The 18,426-nt window shown below is 40.4% G+C and overlaps 1 protein-coding gene across 5 annotated transcripts in view; it reads left to right on the forward strand.

Annotated features, from left to right (window-relative positions):
- Positions 1-2,933: 2,933 nt before the first annotated feature.
- gal3st4 (galactose-3-O-sulfotransferase 4) overlaps positions 2,934-18,426 on the forward strand; it is a 35,106-nt gene continuing 19,613 nt past the window's right edge. For 4 of the 5 annotated variants that reach the window (XM_026294531.1, XM_026294549.1, XM_026294559.1 and 1 more), the window contains exons 1-2: positions 2,934-3,234; positions 16,367-16,483. In XM_026294531.1, coding sequence (XP_026150316.1) covers positions 3,212-3,234; positions 16,367-16,483 — 140 coding nt within the window. In that variant the 5' untranslated portion in view covers positions 2,934-3,211. Of the gene's footprint in view, positions 3,235-10,332; positions 10,365-16,366; positions 16,484-18,426 lie in introns of those variants that run through there. The other variant, XM_026294566.1, reaches the window with a different exon arrangement.

Here is an 18,426-nt window from a genome sequence, read left to right on the forward strand (position 1 = left end):
AGGTAATCTGTGATCCAGGAAATAAAGGAGGGGTCTACCCACATCCCTTTGAGCTTGCCTCTGAGGATGATTGGTTGGATGGTATTGAATGCCCTGAAAAAAATCAAATAAACATAATCCTCACATAACTTCCAGATTCTTCCAGATGAGAGAAGACAGTGAAACATGTAGAGGACAGAATCATCCACACCAATGTGTTCTTTATAAACTGCAGGGGCTCTATTGTGTGTGAGATATAGTAGACTTCAATGAAACCTGCAGCAACACACCATGCATCCTCTTGTGTACGCAGTACTATTTTCTGGACTTGTCCATGTGGAAAATGGGTTAGAAGGGAGGACAAGGAGACAGGTCAGAAGCAGCTGGTGTTACCTCCTTAACAAAGACACCAGTTAACCGATTAAGAGGCTTTACTTCTAAATTTAGAGCCAGAGCTGCCTCCTGCTACACACACTGACTCTGAATCAGTATTGATCAGGTTTCTGTATCTTAAGTTGTCCAGCAGTTGTATTTGCTTTCTCACTAATAACAGTGGAGCACCCACAGTTTTACTCATAGCTAAATATAATCCAAATCCAACCTTGAAAAACTGTTGCTGATTGTATATAACCCCCTAAAGAAAAACTATCCAATAAATCTTCTTTTAACTCAGAAGGGAAGCATATAGTCTCTCTGCAATGACTAGTTAAGATAGCCATAATTACATTTTGCCAGTCACACTGGCGACGTCTAATTCTGTGCACATATCGACATCAACGTCCCTCGGTAGCTCGTCTATCATACACCAAAAATATCATTTACTTATTATGCCTATTTTAGATGCAATTGCGCTCACTCCAGCGTGGTCTGTCCCTCTAAATAACGCAACCGGTCGAGGCAGATGGCCGGCCAAACTGAGCTGCTGCAGGTTTTTTCTTCCGTTAAAGGGAGTTTTTCCTCTCCACTGTCGCAAAGTGCTTGCTCATAAGGGATTTGTTGGGTTTTTTGTTTTTGTAAAGTGCCTTGAGATGATTTGTGTTGTGATTTGGCGCAATACAAATAAAGTGAATTGAATTGAATTGAATTTAACTCCAACTATGCAGGATACTATTAATACCGCCACTGCACTACCCACTAGAGGGCGCCTTTTCACGTTTGTAAATATTTGAAATTGGAATTCTGACTAGTCCAACCTGAGCTATTCTTACTAGTCAAAATGTCACTGCAGATATTTTAAAATACAGTTGTGACCAGTTATAAATAAAGTACAGAAACCTTGAATGTGAATTCTGGCCTTCTCTGAGCAAAGATCGGAACTTGCATGGAAAAGGGAAATCTACAGTCCAAAACTGACAAGACAATAATGCTGTTCTGTCTTGTGCAGAACTGACCCAGAATAAATACTATCCTAAAAGGAGCTGTATGACCAGCTGGACTGATGTGACAAATGATATATTTCTGCTGCGTCATACTATCAACTGTCCTGTTGATTAATGTAAATAGAGTCTAATATTAAATAGACTTAGAACATGGATAAAGGATACGGCATCCTGGGATGACGTCAGTCAATCTGCTTTAGCAAGTTAACAGAAGTGAACACCGGAAACGCACCCACTTTGCCTCCAAATTAAATCATGGCACTTGAAAAACGCGAACTTTTGTATGGAAATGATATGCCATGCGGCTACAGAGAGTGTAAATCAGCTCCCTTTCCCAGCATATTTTGCAGTTAGACATTCAGTACTGAGAGCAGGCCTACATTCCCTGGCAGTGTAGAGGCACATTGGCACTGTTTTTGGATCAGATTTTCAGAAAATGTGGTTATTCATACTGTGGGTATAAATTAAGCTAATAGCCTTATTCCACTCGTCATAATGTGAAGAACTTTGTGAGTGCTATATAAAGGAACTCACTTCAAAATCTAAATCATTGGTCCACTTTATATGCCCGCAGCCTCTTGAGCTGATATGTCATGCCCCAGCTTTTCACTTTTGTTATCTAATTTGTGTTTTATGTTTCCTGAATAATGCCAATCATCTTGTGAAGGATCCCATTTTCAATCTGACGACATAGGCTTGTGGCTCTGGAAATAGGCTATGTGCTGTAAGGGGCTAATATTGATTGCTAATTATTAAAGACAATAACTATGAGAGCAGAGCGTTAGTCTATTTTAAAATAGTCGGTGTTAATAGTCTAAGATAGTCACATTGCTTTAATTAGGCCTAGCCTACACGGTAACAGCAGTAATGTGGATTTCTCTCTCTCTAATAAATAAACACATTGAAACACGGTGTAGCTGTATTTTACATCATTATGCGGTAGTCTTTATGAAAAACTGTATTCTACATTGTTGGGAAGAGCATCGCCTTACGATTTTAATGGTGCAAACCGTTTTTAGATACTATCACTGGAGAAAAGGTAGGCTGTTCTTTGTTTGATTTAGGATACTTGCATAACAAACGGGTATTTAGCCTCCTTAATTTATAGCCCACAGTTTTGCTTTACCCCACTAGCTCGGCTAAACCCGACACACAAGACAATTTTTAGTCCAACAATGCAGTTATCCTTGGGAAATATTCATAAAACCATCGATGTTCACTCTGCGAGTCTCCTTAGTGTGTTCTCGGGTTGTAATTAGTAACCCTTTTGTTTCGGTTCTCCATTTTTCGGTTGCACAATAAAGCAAGGCATGGATTAAAACATAAGCCAACAACATCGTAACATAGTAACTAAATTAGTGCTGTAACATTTCTCCCAGCGTGGACAAGGCATTCATGTTTGGAAGTCAAATTCAAAAAGTAAATGCAAATAGCGTTTGAACTTTTGCTTTTAGATCAGTCGTGTGACAGTGGTTTGTTTTGTCCTGCTTTCTGTCAAAACGCTTTTATTGTGCAAGTGTCCGGAAGTAGTCCACATTGTCTCTCTTTCTCTCTCTCTCTCTCTCTGTCTATCTGTCTGTCTGTCTCTCTGTGTTTGTGCGCACTCAGCTCACTGCCTTTCTGTGTAGGCCGTCAGCAGAAAAAGCGTAAGAAAGAATATTTGGTTGAAGACTCGGTAGGACTCGAGGAGCTATCTGCATCCTGAGTCCTGATCCAGGCTCTGTTTTGGTGAGCATGGCCTGATGTGTAGCTACCGGCGCGGGATCAGCTGTAGCTGACAGCCTTCGCGATGCTCCGAGCTCTCAGCAGCTGCACAACAGCACCGTCACCGATACCGGTCCGGGGTCCCAGCTATGCTTTTCAGACGGAGAGCAAGGTAACGTTAGCTAGCTAGCAGAAGGTGGAGAGTGGGAGAAAAGGGACAGAGAAGACTCAGAGGGAGGTGGTTTACCTCGACAGTGATGTGGTTAATGCGGCGCTGGGCTGTGAGCCTGCAGAGAAAGAGAAGGTGTGGGTGTAGGCACTGACGAGGGCCTTCACACGCATTGAACACTGATACAGCCCATCTCCGTGTCGTAAACTAAAGGCTTCTTTGTGTTGTGGTGGAGAATGTGATGGGGGTGGAGCACACTGCTGGTTTCTTAGTATGGATCACTACTCTTACTGCGCAGCCATACCAGAAAATGTTCATGTTATTTAATGATTCTACCTCCTGATTATATGACATGTCCCGGTGATCAGAGAAAATGTGCGCAATGGTTTTCACCTTCAGGGCACGGCGAAACACACGAATTCATAGCTATTTGTGCGTCCTTCATGCTTGTTTGGACCACCCCTTCACATCACACACACCACCCGTGTATCTTAAAACCACTGTGCGGGGACGCCTGACAACCAATACAGTATAGACACAATAGACTCCTAAAATAGGCCAGTGCTTAAAAAAATGTCAGAATGTATTGCAGATCATTGCATATTGTCAATTTTGTCCAACCAACATTTCAGAACCTCCAAACTGTCAGTGTAGTGACAGAAAGAAAGTCAAATCTTCACTCTGCACTAGCAGGTTGTGTGTTTAATTTTGTTTTCTGTTTTTCCATGTCAGTATATTTGCTGTTAAGCGATCAATTAATGAGCTAGTTGTTTAAATTAAGCAATATAGCCGATTTGACTATACATTACTATATAATAAGACAAAAGCCAATTATAATTTATTATTATACATTTCAGCTTCAACTTCTTCAACATAAACAAAGTGAATGGAGATTCTTTGATTTTTTTTTTTGGTTACTTTTGTCATACAAACAGTTAAACTTCCTACTTTTTTTCAACTTTGTCAGAAATAAGCTGATACTATTAGTTTTAAATTTCAACAGATTGGAGAGCTTCAAAACATCAATACTGACTTCATAATCCACTAATAGTTTTAGTCAGTAGCCTATACTATGAATTTACATAAAAAGTCAATTCAAGAATTGAGTATTGAAAGTAAGAGAATTGAGCTTTGATGCCACCAACATGGAATAAGGCTAACAAGAAAAAAGGCTAAGGAAAACTGACTAACTTCACTGACAGCGAGGCAGGAGTCCTCATGAATGAAGTGGAGCTAAAGAAAACAGGTTTATTTGGCACCTTCACTGTAGGAATATCCAAAAAAAAAGGAGTTGGCTTGGGCAGTGGCAAACGAATGCTGTCTCACCTGTGACAAGAGCTGTGGCAAACATCGTAATAGCTGCTAAAAAGGAAAAAATGTCAGTCACAGGAGTGGGGCGATCAACTACATCAAGATCACCCATTAATGAGAACAATTACTTCTATATCAGAGACATTCCTGACAGGAAATATCCATGATGGTGATGATACTGAGTATCATGGACCACCACAGAAAAGGCCTGATCATCACAAAGCATTAAAATATGTTAATTTGTCACATGGTAATGTGCACACATAATTGAGAAATACAATATATACCATATAACACAACAAGCCTGGGAGAGAAACTTAAAAACATTCAGGTGGAAACTTCCTTGGTTGGGTTGAGTACCCAACAGGCGGCATTCAGTACATACACATTATGGACTCTGTCCAACACCCTGTGCAACACTGGAATGCCCCAGGGGACAGTCCTGCCTCCTTTCCTCTTCTCCCTGTTCACCTAAGACTAAATATACAACACAGAGTCCATCTTCAGAAATTATCTGATAACTGCTATTGTGGGATGTATTCAGAGTGGAGACATAAAATATCAGACAGTGGTGGACAGCTTTGTGGACTGGTGTGAGTGTAACCACTTACAGTTTAACATTATTTTTTTTGCATGTAATGACTTCATCTTTAACTTTGGTTGCCTCTTCTACTTTGCTCTGTGTGTGTGTGAAGCATGGATAAGGCACCCAATCAGAAGAGGCTTGAGAGAAAAGCAGTCGTGCAACATGGCCGTGAAATGCATATAATATGTTTTGGGCTTGCATGGACAGAAATTTTGGATGCAGATTGAAGATGTTGTTGGCAGACAGTTTGCAGTCTTCATTTTTCAGTTTTTCATATCATTAATTTTTCAATCATAATTCAAAAGAAACATTTGGTGGCGGTACCATGGCTCTAATTTATATTCTAAAATTTAAAAAATAAGACATGGAACCTGACGGAGTTGACGTTTGACAGGAATAAAACATGTATTGTACACTGTAACTAGCTGTTTTTTCCTCAGTTGCTAGCTGTCTCAATAAACTCACTAAATTCTTTAAATTCATTCCGCTATCATTTAAAACACTTATCATAACTGAGAGATGGTGTTGACATGGTCCAGCTGTGACCATAGGAATATTGAAATTGTTTGTCTAAAATATCAAAAAGTTTAAAACTTTTATCAGAGTATGTGTGGTATTTTTGCAATCAGCACAGCCAGGGAGGCGAAAAGGAGTCCTCAGGGGATATACTGTAGCTATTGCCTGATTTAATGAGATTTATTAAAAAATCTGACAAGAGTTGACAGAAACTGAGGACACAGCTTCGATAGGCAGATTTGTATGGAAAATACTGTTTGATGTTCACTTCATTTATATATTTATAGCCTTTCTTTTTAATTTGATACGTGTATGCACAATTTTAGATTTAATTGTTTTTGTGACCTCTTGCTGAGGACAAATACAATAACATGGACCTTCTAAACACACTATACATTTAAACCAAGTTTTGCAAAAAAAGATAAAAATGTGTGCTAAAAAGTAACATAGGTATACACAGTTCCTTTAGATTTAACTTTGTAAGTATGTCAGTCATGATGAATTTCTTTATTTTTAATATAAATTAGACTTCCCTATGCAGGAGCTGTTGTGGAATGGCCTAAGGTTCACACTAGACATCCTAAGAATATGTCTGAGCTGGAGCGTGGAAGAATGGTTCATAATTCCTCCTGAACAGTGTCCAGGTCTGATCTGCAGTTTTGGAAAGTACTTACTTGAAGTTTTTGCTGCCAAAGGAGGTTAAGCCAATCACTAGTTATTAAATCTAAGGGTTCACATACTTTTTACACCAGTACTGTGAATGTTTAATAGCCGTGTTTATAGACATTAGTGATTTGTGTGTTATTAACTTAAACCAGTTGCTGCAGTAGGGGTGGACATAGCAAGCCGATAGCTCCAACAAGCCCATTGACTTCTATTCAAAATCAGCGTCAGTTACTAAGACACTATTGTTGCCACAGTAATCATTGTGGCTTTTTTTGTCAATATTAGCTCTCTAACACAAGATATTAAGGTAAATAACTGACCAATCAGGTGCCTCTTTTCATCCATGTCGCCCCATTCCACTACTGTTTGGGGATGACTGACATGTTTGATTGACCGGTTGCTTAACTCATGCACAAATCGCCGACATCCGCCATTTTATACATAGAATTAATTGTGTATAACATATATTGATATTTAGCCCTAGGCTAAGCCCAGTAGTGTATTCTACGTGATACGCAGGTGTACGTCATATATCCACTAGAAAAGGTCAAGGATTTCCATATACCCACTTTAAAAAGCGCGAGGATACGTAACAACATCGTTTTGTGAAAGAATTTTCACACTTTCATGAATACATAAAACACATCTGTCTTGCGAGGAGTTTGACTTGAAGCGGCGATGTGCAGACCAATCGGCTGCTTCAATTCGAACACTAATGACATATGGGCTATTAATGCTTCCGTAGCCTGCTGTGCTCTGGATCTGACGTCACCTACCAAGCTTGGCGGTCATTCTCGGCGCGAGTTTGAAATCAAGTTATGCAAATCAGTAAAGGAGATATGAAACAAAAGCAGACTCAAATTACACTCCCGTTATTGCCGTTTCATGTGACACTGCATCTGCAGGAGAAACTAGTACTACAGAAAATGAGCCAGATAAGGCTGATGTTATCGAAACGTTACCTGTGGCATATATATACCTAACGCAAATCATTAACGTAACAGCAGTTGATATCTTTAATTGTATGTAGACCTAACTAACTTCATTAACACAGTGTTTCCCACACTATTTGTGGTGGCACTTCCCTGGACTGGAAATTATGCTGGAATTTATAACTTAAATACGATAAAAATACTGAGATTCTATACCATTTTTTGCCACAAAAAAAAAACTGCCACAACTTAACAAGTACATATAATATATAACAAGTAAATATAACAAGGTTAGAACATGTATTTTACATTAATTAAAACGTCTTGAGGTGGTAAAACACTGGAGAAAACGAGGATTTGCATATATTTACTTAAATTTTCTTTAGAGAGGATTATTATTTTTATATATATTATACCCAGAATAGAGTGGTGTGAACATTAGTGAGTACAAACATATAATTTATGTTTAGCGTTAATACTAGAAGCCGGAGGGCTCCCTCGCATGGAATCTTTAAACAGACTTTGCATATGTAATAGAACCTCCTCAAATAATCCATGTATGGGAAACACTACCAGTGTTAGTGTAGTAATTAATGTTGGAGAAGAGGAGAGATAACTTATACTGTGTGTGTCTGTGTACAGTAGTAAACAGACTGCAATATTTATATCTCCTTGAGATGAGAGATGAGAGATGAGAGAGTTGAGAACTCCTGGCCAGCCTTGTGGACAGAAAGTCAGGCTAGGGAATTCAAAAACAGGCATCCTTGGTTAGAGTGGAGGGACAGAAAGTTAGGTAGATATCAGCAGACATGCAAAGCTGATATAAACAATTGAAATTCAGTCATTCAGTCTAACTATGCAAATGAGAGTTAATTCATGGTTATCTTTAATGTGCATTAATATAAAACATTTACACAACTAAATTACTTTATGGTAATGTTAATTATCAAAACTTTTCTCCTTTCACATGCTTTTTATGTTAGCCATGGGGTGAAGATTGTAAACAGTTTATTAAATACATTTGAGTAAATTGTGGCCCTGTTCAGCAGATATTATTGCTAATATAGATACAAAACTTATTTGATGATGTTAATTAGTCATAGTTTTGTTTACTTCCAGGTTGTGCTGTTTTCAGTGCAACAAAGTCAACTGGTATCCTCACAGAAAAAAGTGTGTCCATATCTGAGGATTCAATTCAATTCAATTCAATTTTATTTGTATAGCGGTTAGGGTAGGGGAGCTCAGTGCACCGATGGTCCTCGGGCAGTCTGGGCCTATAGCAGCATAACTAAGGGATGGTTCAGGGTTTCCTGAAGCCAGCCCTAACTATATGCTTTGTCAAAGAAGAAGGTTTTAAGTCTAGCCTTAAAAGTACAGAGAGTGTCTGCCTCCTGAACCCAGGCTGGGAGCTGGTTCCACAGGAGAGGAGCTTGATAACTAAAGGCTCTGCCTCCCAGTCTGCTTTTGGAAACTCTGGGAACCACAAGTAGACCTGCACTCTGAGAGCGAAGTGGTCTATTGGGATAATATGGTACTATGAGGTCTTTAAGGTATGAAGGAGCTTGATTATGAAGGGATTTGTAAGTGAGAAGAAGGATTTTAAATTCTATTCTATATTTTACAGGGAGCCAATGAAGAGAAGCCAATATAGGAGAAATATGATCTCTCTTGCTAGTTCCTGTCAGGACTCTGGCTGCGGCATTCTGGATTAATTGGAGGCTTTTTATTGAGATATTGGGACATCCAGATAGTAATGAGTTACTGGAGTAGTAGCGCTTGAGGCCAGGGTTATGCCATCTAGAGTAGCAATAATTTTAGAAAAGTTATTTCTGAGATTTTTTGGCCCAAATATAATGTCTTCTGTTTTAAAAGTTAAAAAGTTACTGGTCATCCCAGCCTTTATGTCAGTTAGACAGGCTTGAAGTCTGGTTAACTGGTTTGTGTTAACAGGTTTAATAGATAGATACAACTGAGTGTCATCTGCATAGCAGTGGTAATTAATAGAGTGCTTCCTAATGACATAGCCTAGAGGAAGCATGTACAGGGTGAACAGAATCGATCCTAGCACAGAGCCTTGTGGAACTCCATAGCTAACTTTTGTTCGTGTGGAAGGTTCATCATGGACATGAACAAACTGGAATCTGTCCGATAAATAGTATTGGAACCATTTTAACGCTGTTCCTCTGATACCAGTCACATGTTCCAGTCTCTGTAATAAGATGTTGTGGTCAATGGTGTCGAATGCAGCACTAAAGTCTAGGAGGACAAGTATAGAAACAAGTCCATTATCTGAGACTAAGAGAAGATCGTTGGTAACTTTTAACAGTGCTGTTTCTGTACTATGATGTGCTCTAAAAATCTTTTTTAGAGCTCATTTAGAGCACATTTGAAAATCTTCAAATAGTTAATTCCTGTGTAAGTGGTCTGATAGCTGCTTAGCAACAGCTTTTTCTAGGATTTTAGAAATAAATGGCAGGTTGGATATTGGTCTATAATTAGCCAAGACTCCTGGATCAAGACTAGGCTTTTTGAGTAAAGGTTTGATTACTGCAGTCTTAAAGGCCTGTGGTACGTAGCCTGATACTAGAGATAAATTTACCAAGTCTAATAAAGATGAGTTCATTAATGGCAGGGTGTCTTTAAGCAGTCTAGTCGGGATGGGGTCTAAGAGACACGTTGATGATTTCGATGAAGCAACTACTGATGTAAATTCAGAGAGATCTATGGGAGAGAAGCAGTCTAAACATAACTGAGGTCCTACAGATGATTCAAGAGCTACTGTAGTAGAAGATTCATTTATTGCAGGTATAGGAAGCATCTGCTGAATTTTATCTCTAATAGTTGTGATTTTATTTGTAAAGAAACTCATAAATTCATCACTGCTGAGAGCTAAGGGAACACTGGGCTCAACAGAGCTGTGACTTTTTGTCAGCCTGGCTACAGTGCTGAAAAGAAACCTGGGATTGTTCTTATTTTCCTCTATTAGTGATGAATAGTATGCAGTTCTGGCTTTACGGAGAGCTTTTTTATATGTTATTAGACTGTTTTTCCAGACTAGAAAAATTTCCTCTAAGTTTGTGGAACGCCACTTCCTTTCCAGCCTTCGTGATGCCTGCTTCAAGGTACGAATATGTAAATTATACCATGGGGCTAGTCTTCTCTGATTCACTAATTTCTTTTTCAGTGGGGCCACAGAATCAAGCGTTTCACGCAGTGAGGTTACAGGGCTGTCAACAATATGATCAATTTGGTAGGGAGTGGGATTGAAGCAGCTGCCCTCCACTATGTTTATACTTGGCATAGATGTAAATAAAGATGGAATAATTTTCTTAAATTTATTAACAGCGTTGTCGGATAAACATCTGGTGTAGTGGAATTTTCTGCTGAGGCTGTTAAGTTTGAGTGGAAGATTGCAGCTACTCCTCCACCTCGACCTGTGTTTCGAGGAACATGATAATTTTTATGACTGAGGGGGGTTGATTCATTCAGACTGACATATTCATCTTGCTGTAACCAGGTTTCAGTAAGATAAAGTAGGTCAATTTGGTGATCAGTTATCAAATCATTTACTAACAGAGATTTAGATGAAAGAGACCTGATATTTATTAATCCACATCTGACTGTTAACTCCTCTTCTGTTAACTTCTGATTTATTTGATTTATATGTCTCTATGTGGTTTGAGGGGGGCGGCGGCTCTAAGGAAACTGCAGAGAGGCGTTTTAGACTGAATCTCTGTATCCCGGTCCCCACCCTGGATTGTCAGGCTTTAGGTCGGCTAATAAACTCGGCCAAATCTCTAGAGATGAGAGCTGCACCATTCAAAGTGGGATGGATGCCATCTCTCGCTATCAGACCGGGTTTTCCCCAGAAAGTGGCCCAATTGTCTATGAAGCCCACATCGTTTGCTGGACACCACCTAGACAGCCAGCGACGGAACGATGACATGCAGCTAAACATGTCATCGCTGGTCAGATTGGGGAGGGGTCCAGAGAAAACTACGGAGTCCGACATTAATTTAGCAAAGTTACACACCGACTCAACATTAATTTTAGTGACCTCCGATTGGCGTAATCGGGTGTCATTGCTGCCGACGTGAATAACGTGAGGAGTGGGTATACTTTAAGATCCATGCCTCAAATGCACACAGATCAACATCTCTGTCCTCTTTGAGGAACAAGATACGAAGACACGAGACATCCAATTCAATTCAATTCAATTTATTTGTATGGCGCCAAATCACAATACAATCATCTCAAGGCACTTCACAAAAACAATAAACCCAACAAATCCCTTATGAGCAAGCACTTAGCAACAGTAGAGAGGAAAAACTCCCTTTAACGGAAGAAAAAGCCTCCAGCAGAACCGGTCTCAGTTTGGGTCCAGCTCCAGGACCAGGGTACATGAAATAGCCCAGGAGCTCACTGAAAAGAGTGGACAGGATTTACTTGGAAATTTGATGAAAATGTGTTGGCTGAGACAGATGCTGTATTCAGAACAGCATACTATATTGCAAAGATGAACCAACCTTTCACTGACCATGACTTATTGAGCTTGAGGAAACAAATGGTGTCAATATGGGCACTAGTCTGCACTCAAGGTATAGTTGCACAAAAATTGTGGACCACATAGGGGTGGCTGTGGCTCAGGATGTAGCGCAGGTCAACCATGAACCACAGGATTGGTGATTCGATCCTTAGCTTCCCTGGTCCACAGGAAGTGTCCTTGGTTGTCCCTGGTGGCTGTTCCATCGGTGCATGAATGTGGGAGCGTTTGTGTTAGTGAGTGTGTGAATGGACAAATAATTTAAAAGCGCTTTGAGTACACGAGTGTAGAAAAGCGCTATACAAGTATAAGACTGTTTACATAGCAAAAGAGATGCAGAAAAAATAGTTCACAGTATTGTCTTCTTCAGGCAAGTTGTCTGTTCTCATTGATGAGGCTACATCTCTCAACCACAAATCTGCCATGACTGTCAACTTGAAAGCCTCAGTAGATGGAGCTACTCCTGAATTTGTATTCCTGGAGCTAGAGAGCCAAAGGGCAGAGGATATAGATGTTTGGACACTGCAGGCTTCAGTAAAAAGTGGCTTCAAAAGAACTGGGGCTCTTTTGTTTCTGATGGAGCCAGTGTCATGCTAGGCAAGAAATCTGGTGTGGCCACCAGGCTGACTGCAAGGTACCCCAACCTCTTTACAAGGCACTGCATGGACCATCATGTGGAACTGGCTGTATCTGATGCTGTGGATGAGGTTCAGGCAGTCAACCACTTCAAAGCATTCATGGAGAAGTGGCAATGAGTGGCCAGCAGCTTCCGTTCTGTAAAGGTTGTGTGGAGGTTGTATGAAGCACTCAACAGGCACTTTGAAAATGCTGCAGGAGACTAAACAAGAAACAGCAAAGAGAGACAAACTTACAGAGATCTGGCACATCGTATGCAAAGCAAGGAATTTTTGTGTGATCTTGGACTCATCTACGATACATTATCTGAACTTGCAAACCTGTCTCAGGCCCATTCCCAGGCCCATTCAATCACACTCTTGAAAGCAGACCATTTTATAAAGTGAACCATCAGAATGCTGGCATCATTTAAAGACACCCCAGGAGAGAAATATGAAAAGGCACTGACAGCACAGGCTTTGGGACATTTTGCATCAGTTCCCCTGGAGTCAAATGTTAAGCTCACACCAATCAATGCAAAGCAGTTCCTACAAAGTCTAATCAACAACTTGAAGAAGCGCCTCTCATTTGAAGGTGAAATGATTCATGATCTCAGCGTTCTGGACACAGGAACCTAGCCATCAACACCTGGCATACAGCATGGTGAGCTGCGGGTAAAACGACTGTGTAGGTGGTTCAATCTTTGTGAAGAGCAAGCAGACTGGGGGCAGTCGTGGCCTAATGGATAGGGAGCCGGACTTGTAACCTGAAAATTGCAGGGTTTGAGTCTCAGGTCTGGCAGGAATTGTCGGTGGCACGGAGTGAATAATCAGTGCCCTGTCCACCTTCAATACCATGACTGAGGTGTGTGTGCATTTGGGTGGGTTAAATGCAGAGCACAAATTCTGAGTATGGGTCACCATGGGTCACTTTCACCATACTTGGCCATATAAAGTCACTTTCACTTAATGGTATGAGAGATTTCATTGAGCACCCAGACAGTGAGCCTGAAAGCCTAAAACCACTCATATGATGCATGCAGCACTGCTGAGTATGAAAGGGGCTTCAGTCTCATGAACAATGTATACACCGACAAAAGACAAAAGATCTACACTGTTGTTGATGTAATTTGATGATGATCAGCATCAATGGGCCACCGGTAAGAGTTTTTGAGCCAAGGAATTACCTTACAACATTGCTGACAAGCCATTGCTCTGCTATGCAAGCAAGGAGGCATGGGTACAAACATATCTGGAAACTAATATGGAAAGTCTTGTAGATTACCAGGCACTTTTTTTATCCTCCTAATTCAGTGCATAATAGTTTATACTATTCTGTGATGAATGAGTGTTGGTGATAGAACTGCACAAATGTATGTTGTTAGTGCTGCTATCCATAAGCCTAAATTTTACTTTATTGTTAATTATTCCAACTTGCACCCCTAAATGTGCAATGAATATTGCCAGCTGATATAACCTGCTAAAAACCAAATCAACATGTTGATAACACATAAACAGTCTTTCAGAGTTCTCTCAATTACATGTAGATGCATACAGTATGCATTAGTGAGTATGGTGGTGTTTGGGGTGTTGCTCTGGGATGGGTGAGTATGAAGCTGGGAGGGAAATCACAGTATACTCACTACAAAAAACTAGACTACACCACTGGCTAAGCCTTATGGCTAAGGTCAGATCAGATTATAGCAGTTGTGGCTTTATCCAGTCTCTCCAAGGGCATGTACGCTCAACAGGCTCACTGCTGATTGCCTTAGTGATTGCCATGGAAACATTCTCTGACACTGCCTTATTGTCCAAATATGGTACTTCTGGCTCCAAAAAAGCAACATGGTGACATCCATAATGGCCAAAAATGGTGACTGACATTTAAGATGATGCCACATTTAAATGATAAAATCTAGAAAAGGTCAAAGATTCCCAGCCAGTTGCTGTAGATGCCTCCTGCAAGAAGGTCCCTGTAACAAGGCCAACAAATGAATATTTCCTGGTAGTGAACCACCAGCCTCGGAAGTGAGTCTACGCCTACATGTTCATAAAAGAGCAAAACCAGATGCTGTTCTGTCAGGGGCTTACTCAAAGTGGCTGCCCGACAGGCCACAAAAAGCCGGTCTGTGGTGTGAAAAGATCTAGTACAGTCCATATAAGCATCCTCACATGGCGTATATTGTGAAGCCTTGCAGCCTCCAGTTCTCCAGCATCATGGGCTTGGATATGAAGCTTCCCCACCGGTTTTGCTGAGGCAATAGCCAAAAAGAAAACCATCTTCCAGCAGAGAAGCCGCAACATGGCAAGGAACAGAGGTGCAAAGAGGTAATTAATTAATTAAGGACAAACTGAACATCCCAGGTTGGTAACAAGTGCTGCCAAGGTGGTTGACTCCTTCTCACCTCCTTCAAGAACTGCAATGCCAAAGTGTGCCGCCCCTTGGAGAGAAGACCCAGAAGAACATCCTGGGCTGGTGGCACACCATTCGCCAAACTTCTCTGCAAGGCCATGACCTAAGTTAACAAATTTCTCTCAAGGCAACAGTATAAACAAACAGTATGCAGGGTACACACCAAACATTTCCATATGTCTACATTAGAGACAGCTGTTCCTTTATCCAGTCAGGTAAATGTTTTTACTAAAAGTGGGCACAATGGGGGCCGCAAGTGGCTTAGCAGTAGTGTGCCCGTCCACATACGCAGGAGACGCCGGCTCTATGCCTGCATGTCTTTCCTTCCTCTTTGCCCTAGTTTCCTGTGTCTCTCCACTGTCCTGTCAAATAAAGGCAAAAAACTGCCCAAAAAAAATGCATATCAGCACACATGCCTTCCTCAAGACTTTTTCATTTAGACCTGTGTAACTTGTGGTTTTAAGGCTGTAGCAGACCTTGTGGTATTTGACAAATACCACAGCAAGTTTTCACATACCTTGTCTCTCAACTGCCCATTAGTCTGTAGTTCACACAACCCAAAACTGTCTTAAGAAGAACATCAATATTGCCCTACACTAACCATATTGCTCTACAGCAATTGATAGAGTAACCACAGGGTAAATTGCCCTAATGTTTTCTAAGCCACATGTCTCGTTCCAGAGCTGGTACATAGACCATTTTTGCAGTGATGTCACAGCCAACAATTAAAATAATACCTATATGTGTTAAAAAAAGCCAATTGACCATTTTAAATATATATTGTGTAGTTTTGTGGGGATGGAATGGACAAGCTCTATGAATAGAAAAACACATCTCCAGAAGACTTATTCTTAGCTAGGTCTGTAGGCAGCAACAACACCAAGGTTCACAGTTTTAAGTAGTAAAACATATTCAAGCTTCACAATCACCTTACAAACACATGAACTATTTGTAGGAAAAATTCTTAAGATTGTTATAGTATCAATTTTTTTTTTTTAAAACGAAAGCTTACATTTAGTTTTCTTCATAGTGTATTCTGGTACAGTAAAGCTAGTGTTAGCTTTATAAAGGTAAGAGAATTATACCTTCACTTCAAAAGTATACAGTATTTATTAATATTATTATTATTTATGGTTCAAAAATGCATAGCCTTTGCCATGTTTAGATTAAGATGTCAGTGATAAACTTTCCATTCATGTCTGCGGAAGCTGCTCTAGACTGAACTCCATGATTTTACTGGCCAATAGAAGTGAAGATACACTGCTGGGAGGGGCAAAGGATATTGCTTGACATCATGTGAAAAGAGGCTATAGCTCTGAAAAGGTTTGAACAGTAATGGTATAGATTATGTTAGGAAAGCAGCAGATCATTTTATCTTTGAATGTCTCTGATGATACTTTAGTCATGTTTGTTTTACAATTCAGCCAGATTTCCCCCTCACTTACCCTCTTGGATCCATCATTTAATGTACCCTTACTCTGTCTTTACTCCTCTCATGTGCTGGCCTCCTCCGTTTATCCATCCTGACCTCTCCCCTTCCACCACTTTTCTCAGGATGTTGCGATGGCTGGTGTGTGGTCGGTTTGGTCCAGTTTGGATGTGGAAAGCACTGCTGCTCTTCGTGGCCATTGCTTTTGCCAGTCAGCTGCTGGGAGTCATCTTCAGCAAGAGGTATCTTATTTAATCTATTTGTTGAATATTGTTTGATTTTCAAGTTGTTGACAGCTGTTGAAGTTGTTGATCCTGATCTCCTCTTTGCATTAGCAGTGTCTTAAGGCCTTGTCACACCAGTGGTTTCTATTAAATGCCTAAAATCAAAATACTTACAGTGATATCACTGAGTAATGCTGTGTAATGCTTCACCATGTTGGTCAACTTTGCCCTAGAAAGATGGATAGTGGGTTTTGTCTAAAATACATCTCTGTTGCTCTGTGGCTGCTGGATGTGGACATAGGCAAGTGATCCTCACAAGTTCTTTAATAAATTTATAAATGTTTTAATAAACTTTATTAATGTTCAGTTCAATTCTGTTTTATTTGTATAGTGTCAAATCACAATACAATCATCTCAAGGCACTTTACAAAAAGCAAAAAAAACCCCCAACAAATCCCTTATGAGCAAGCACTTGGTGACAGTGGAGAGGAAAAACTCTTTAACAGAAGTAAAAACCTCCAGCAGAACCAGGCTCAGTTTGGGCGCCATCTGCCTTGACCGGTTGGGGTGAGTGGATAGAGCAGAGAGAAAAGAACAGTAACAATAAACAACAAATAGACACTGCAGGTTGGTGGGACCAGTAACTGCACATCAGCGATAAACAGCTCCAGGACCAGGGACACCTGCAGAAGGTACAGAGAGAGGGAGAGAGAGAGAGGGAGAGAGAGTAACAAGGTTAGTGACATTCAGTGGTGGAATATACTTGAGGGGGGAGGATAGGAAGAGAGGGGAAGGGTAGGGGAGGGTTAGAGTAGGGGAGCTCAGTGCACCGATGGTTCTCGGACAGTCTAGGCCTATAGCAGCATAACTAAGGGATGGTTCAGGGTTACCTGAAGCCAGCCCTAACTATACACTTTGTCAAAGAGGAAGGTTTTAAGTCTAGCCTTAAAAGTACAGAGTGTGTCTGCCTCCTAAACCCAGACTGGGAGTTGGTTCTATAGAAGAGGAGCTTGATAGCTAAAGGCTCTGCCTCCTATTCTACTTTTGGAAATGGTACTATGAGGTCTTTAAGGTATGAAGGAGCTTGATCATGAGGGATTTGTATGTGAGAAGAAGGATTTTAAATTCTATTCTGTATTTTACAGGGAGCCAATGAAGAGAAGCTAATATAGGAGAAATATGATCTCTCTTGCTAGTTCCTGTCAGGACTCTGGCTGCAGCATTCTGGATTAATTGGAGGCTTTTTATGGAGATATTGGGACATCCAGAAAGTAATGAGTTACAGTAATCTAGCCTTGAGGTAACAAATGCATGGACTAGTTTTTCTACATCATTTTGAGACAGGATGTTCCTAATTTTGGCAATGTTGCGCAGGTGAAAGAAGGCAGTTCTAGAGATTTGTTTTATGTGTGAGTTAAAGGACATGCCCTGGTCAAAAAGATTACTGGTCATCCAGACCTTTATGTCAGTTAGACATGCTTGAAGTCTGGTTAACTGGTTTGTGTTAATATCCTCTGATTCACTAACTTCTTTTTCAGAGGGGCCACAGTATCAAGAGTGTCATGCAGTGAGGTTACAGCACTGTCAACAATATGATCAATTTGGTAGGGAGTGGGATTGAGGCAGCTGCCCTCCACTGTGTTGGCACATGGCATAAATGTAAATAAAGATGGAATCAGTTTCTTAAATAGCACTGTCATATAAACATCTGCTGTAGTGGAATTTTCTTCCAAATGCTGCATGATCCATTATCTTAAATTCAAAAGTTATTAAAGAATGATCTGACAAAACAGGATTTTTGGGGAAAAACTAACAAATGTTCAATTTTGATGCCATACATAAGTCAGCACAAGACCAAGGGTGTGATTGAAACAGTGGGTGGGTTTATAAACATTTTGAGTGAAACCAATTGAATCTAATATAGAATTAAATGCAGTGCTGAGACTATTATTTTCAACATC

Source organism: Mastacembelus armatus, chromosome 18 (assembly GCF_900324485.2).
Source record: "Mastacembelus armatus chromosome 18, fMasArm1.2, whole genome shotgun sequence".
Lineage (NCBI taxonomy): Eukaryota > Metazoa > Chordata > Actinopteri > Synbranchiformes > Mastacembelidae > Mastacembelus > Mastacembelus armatus.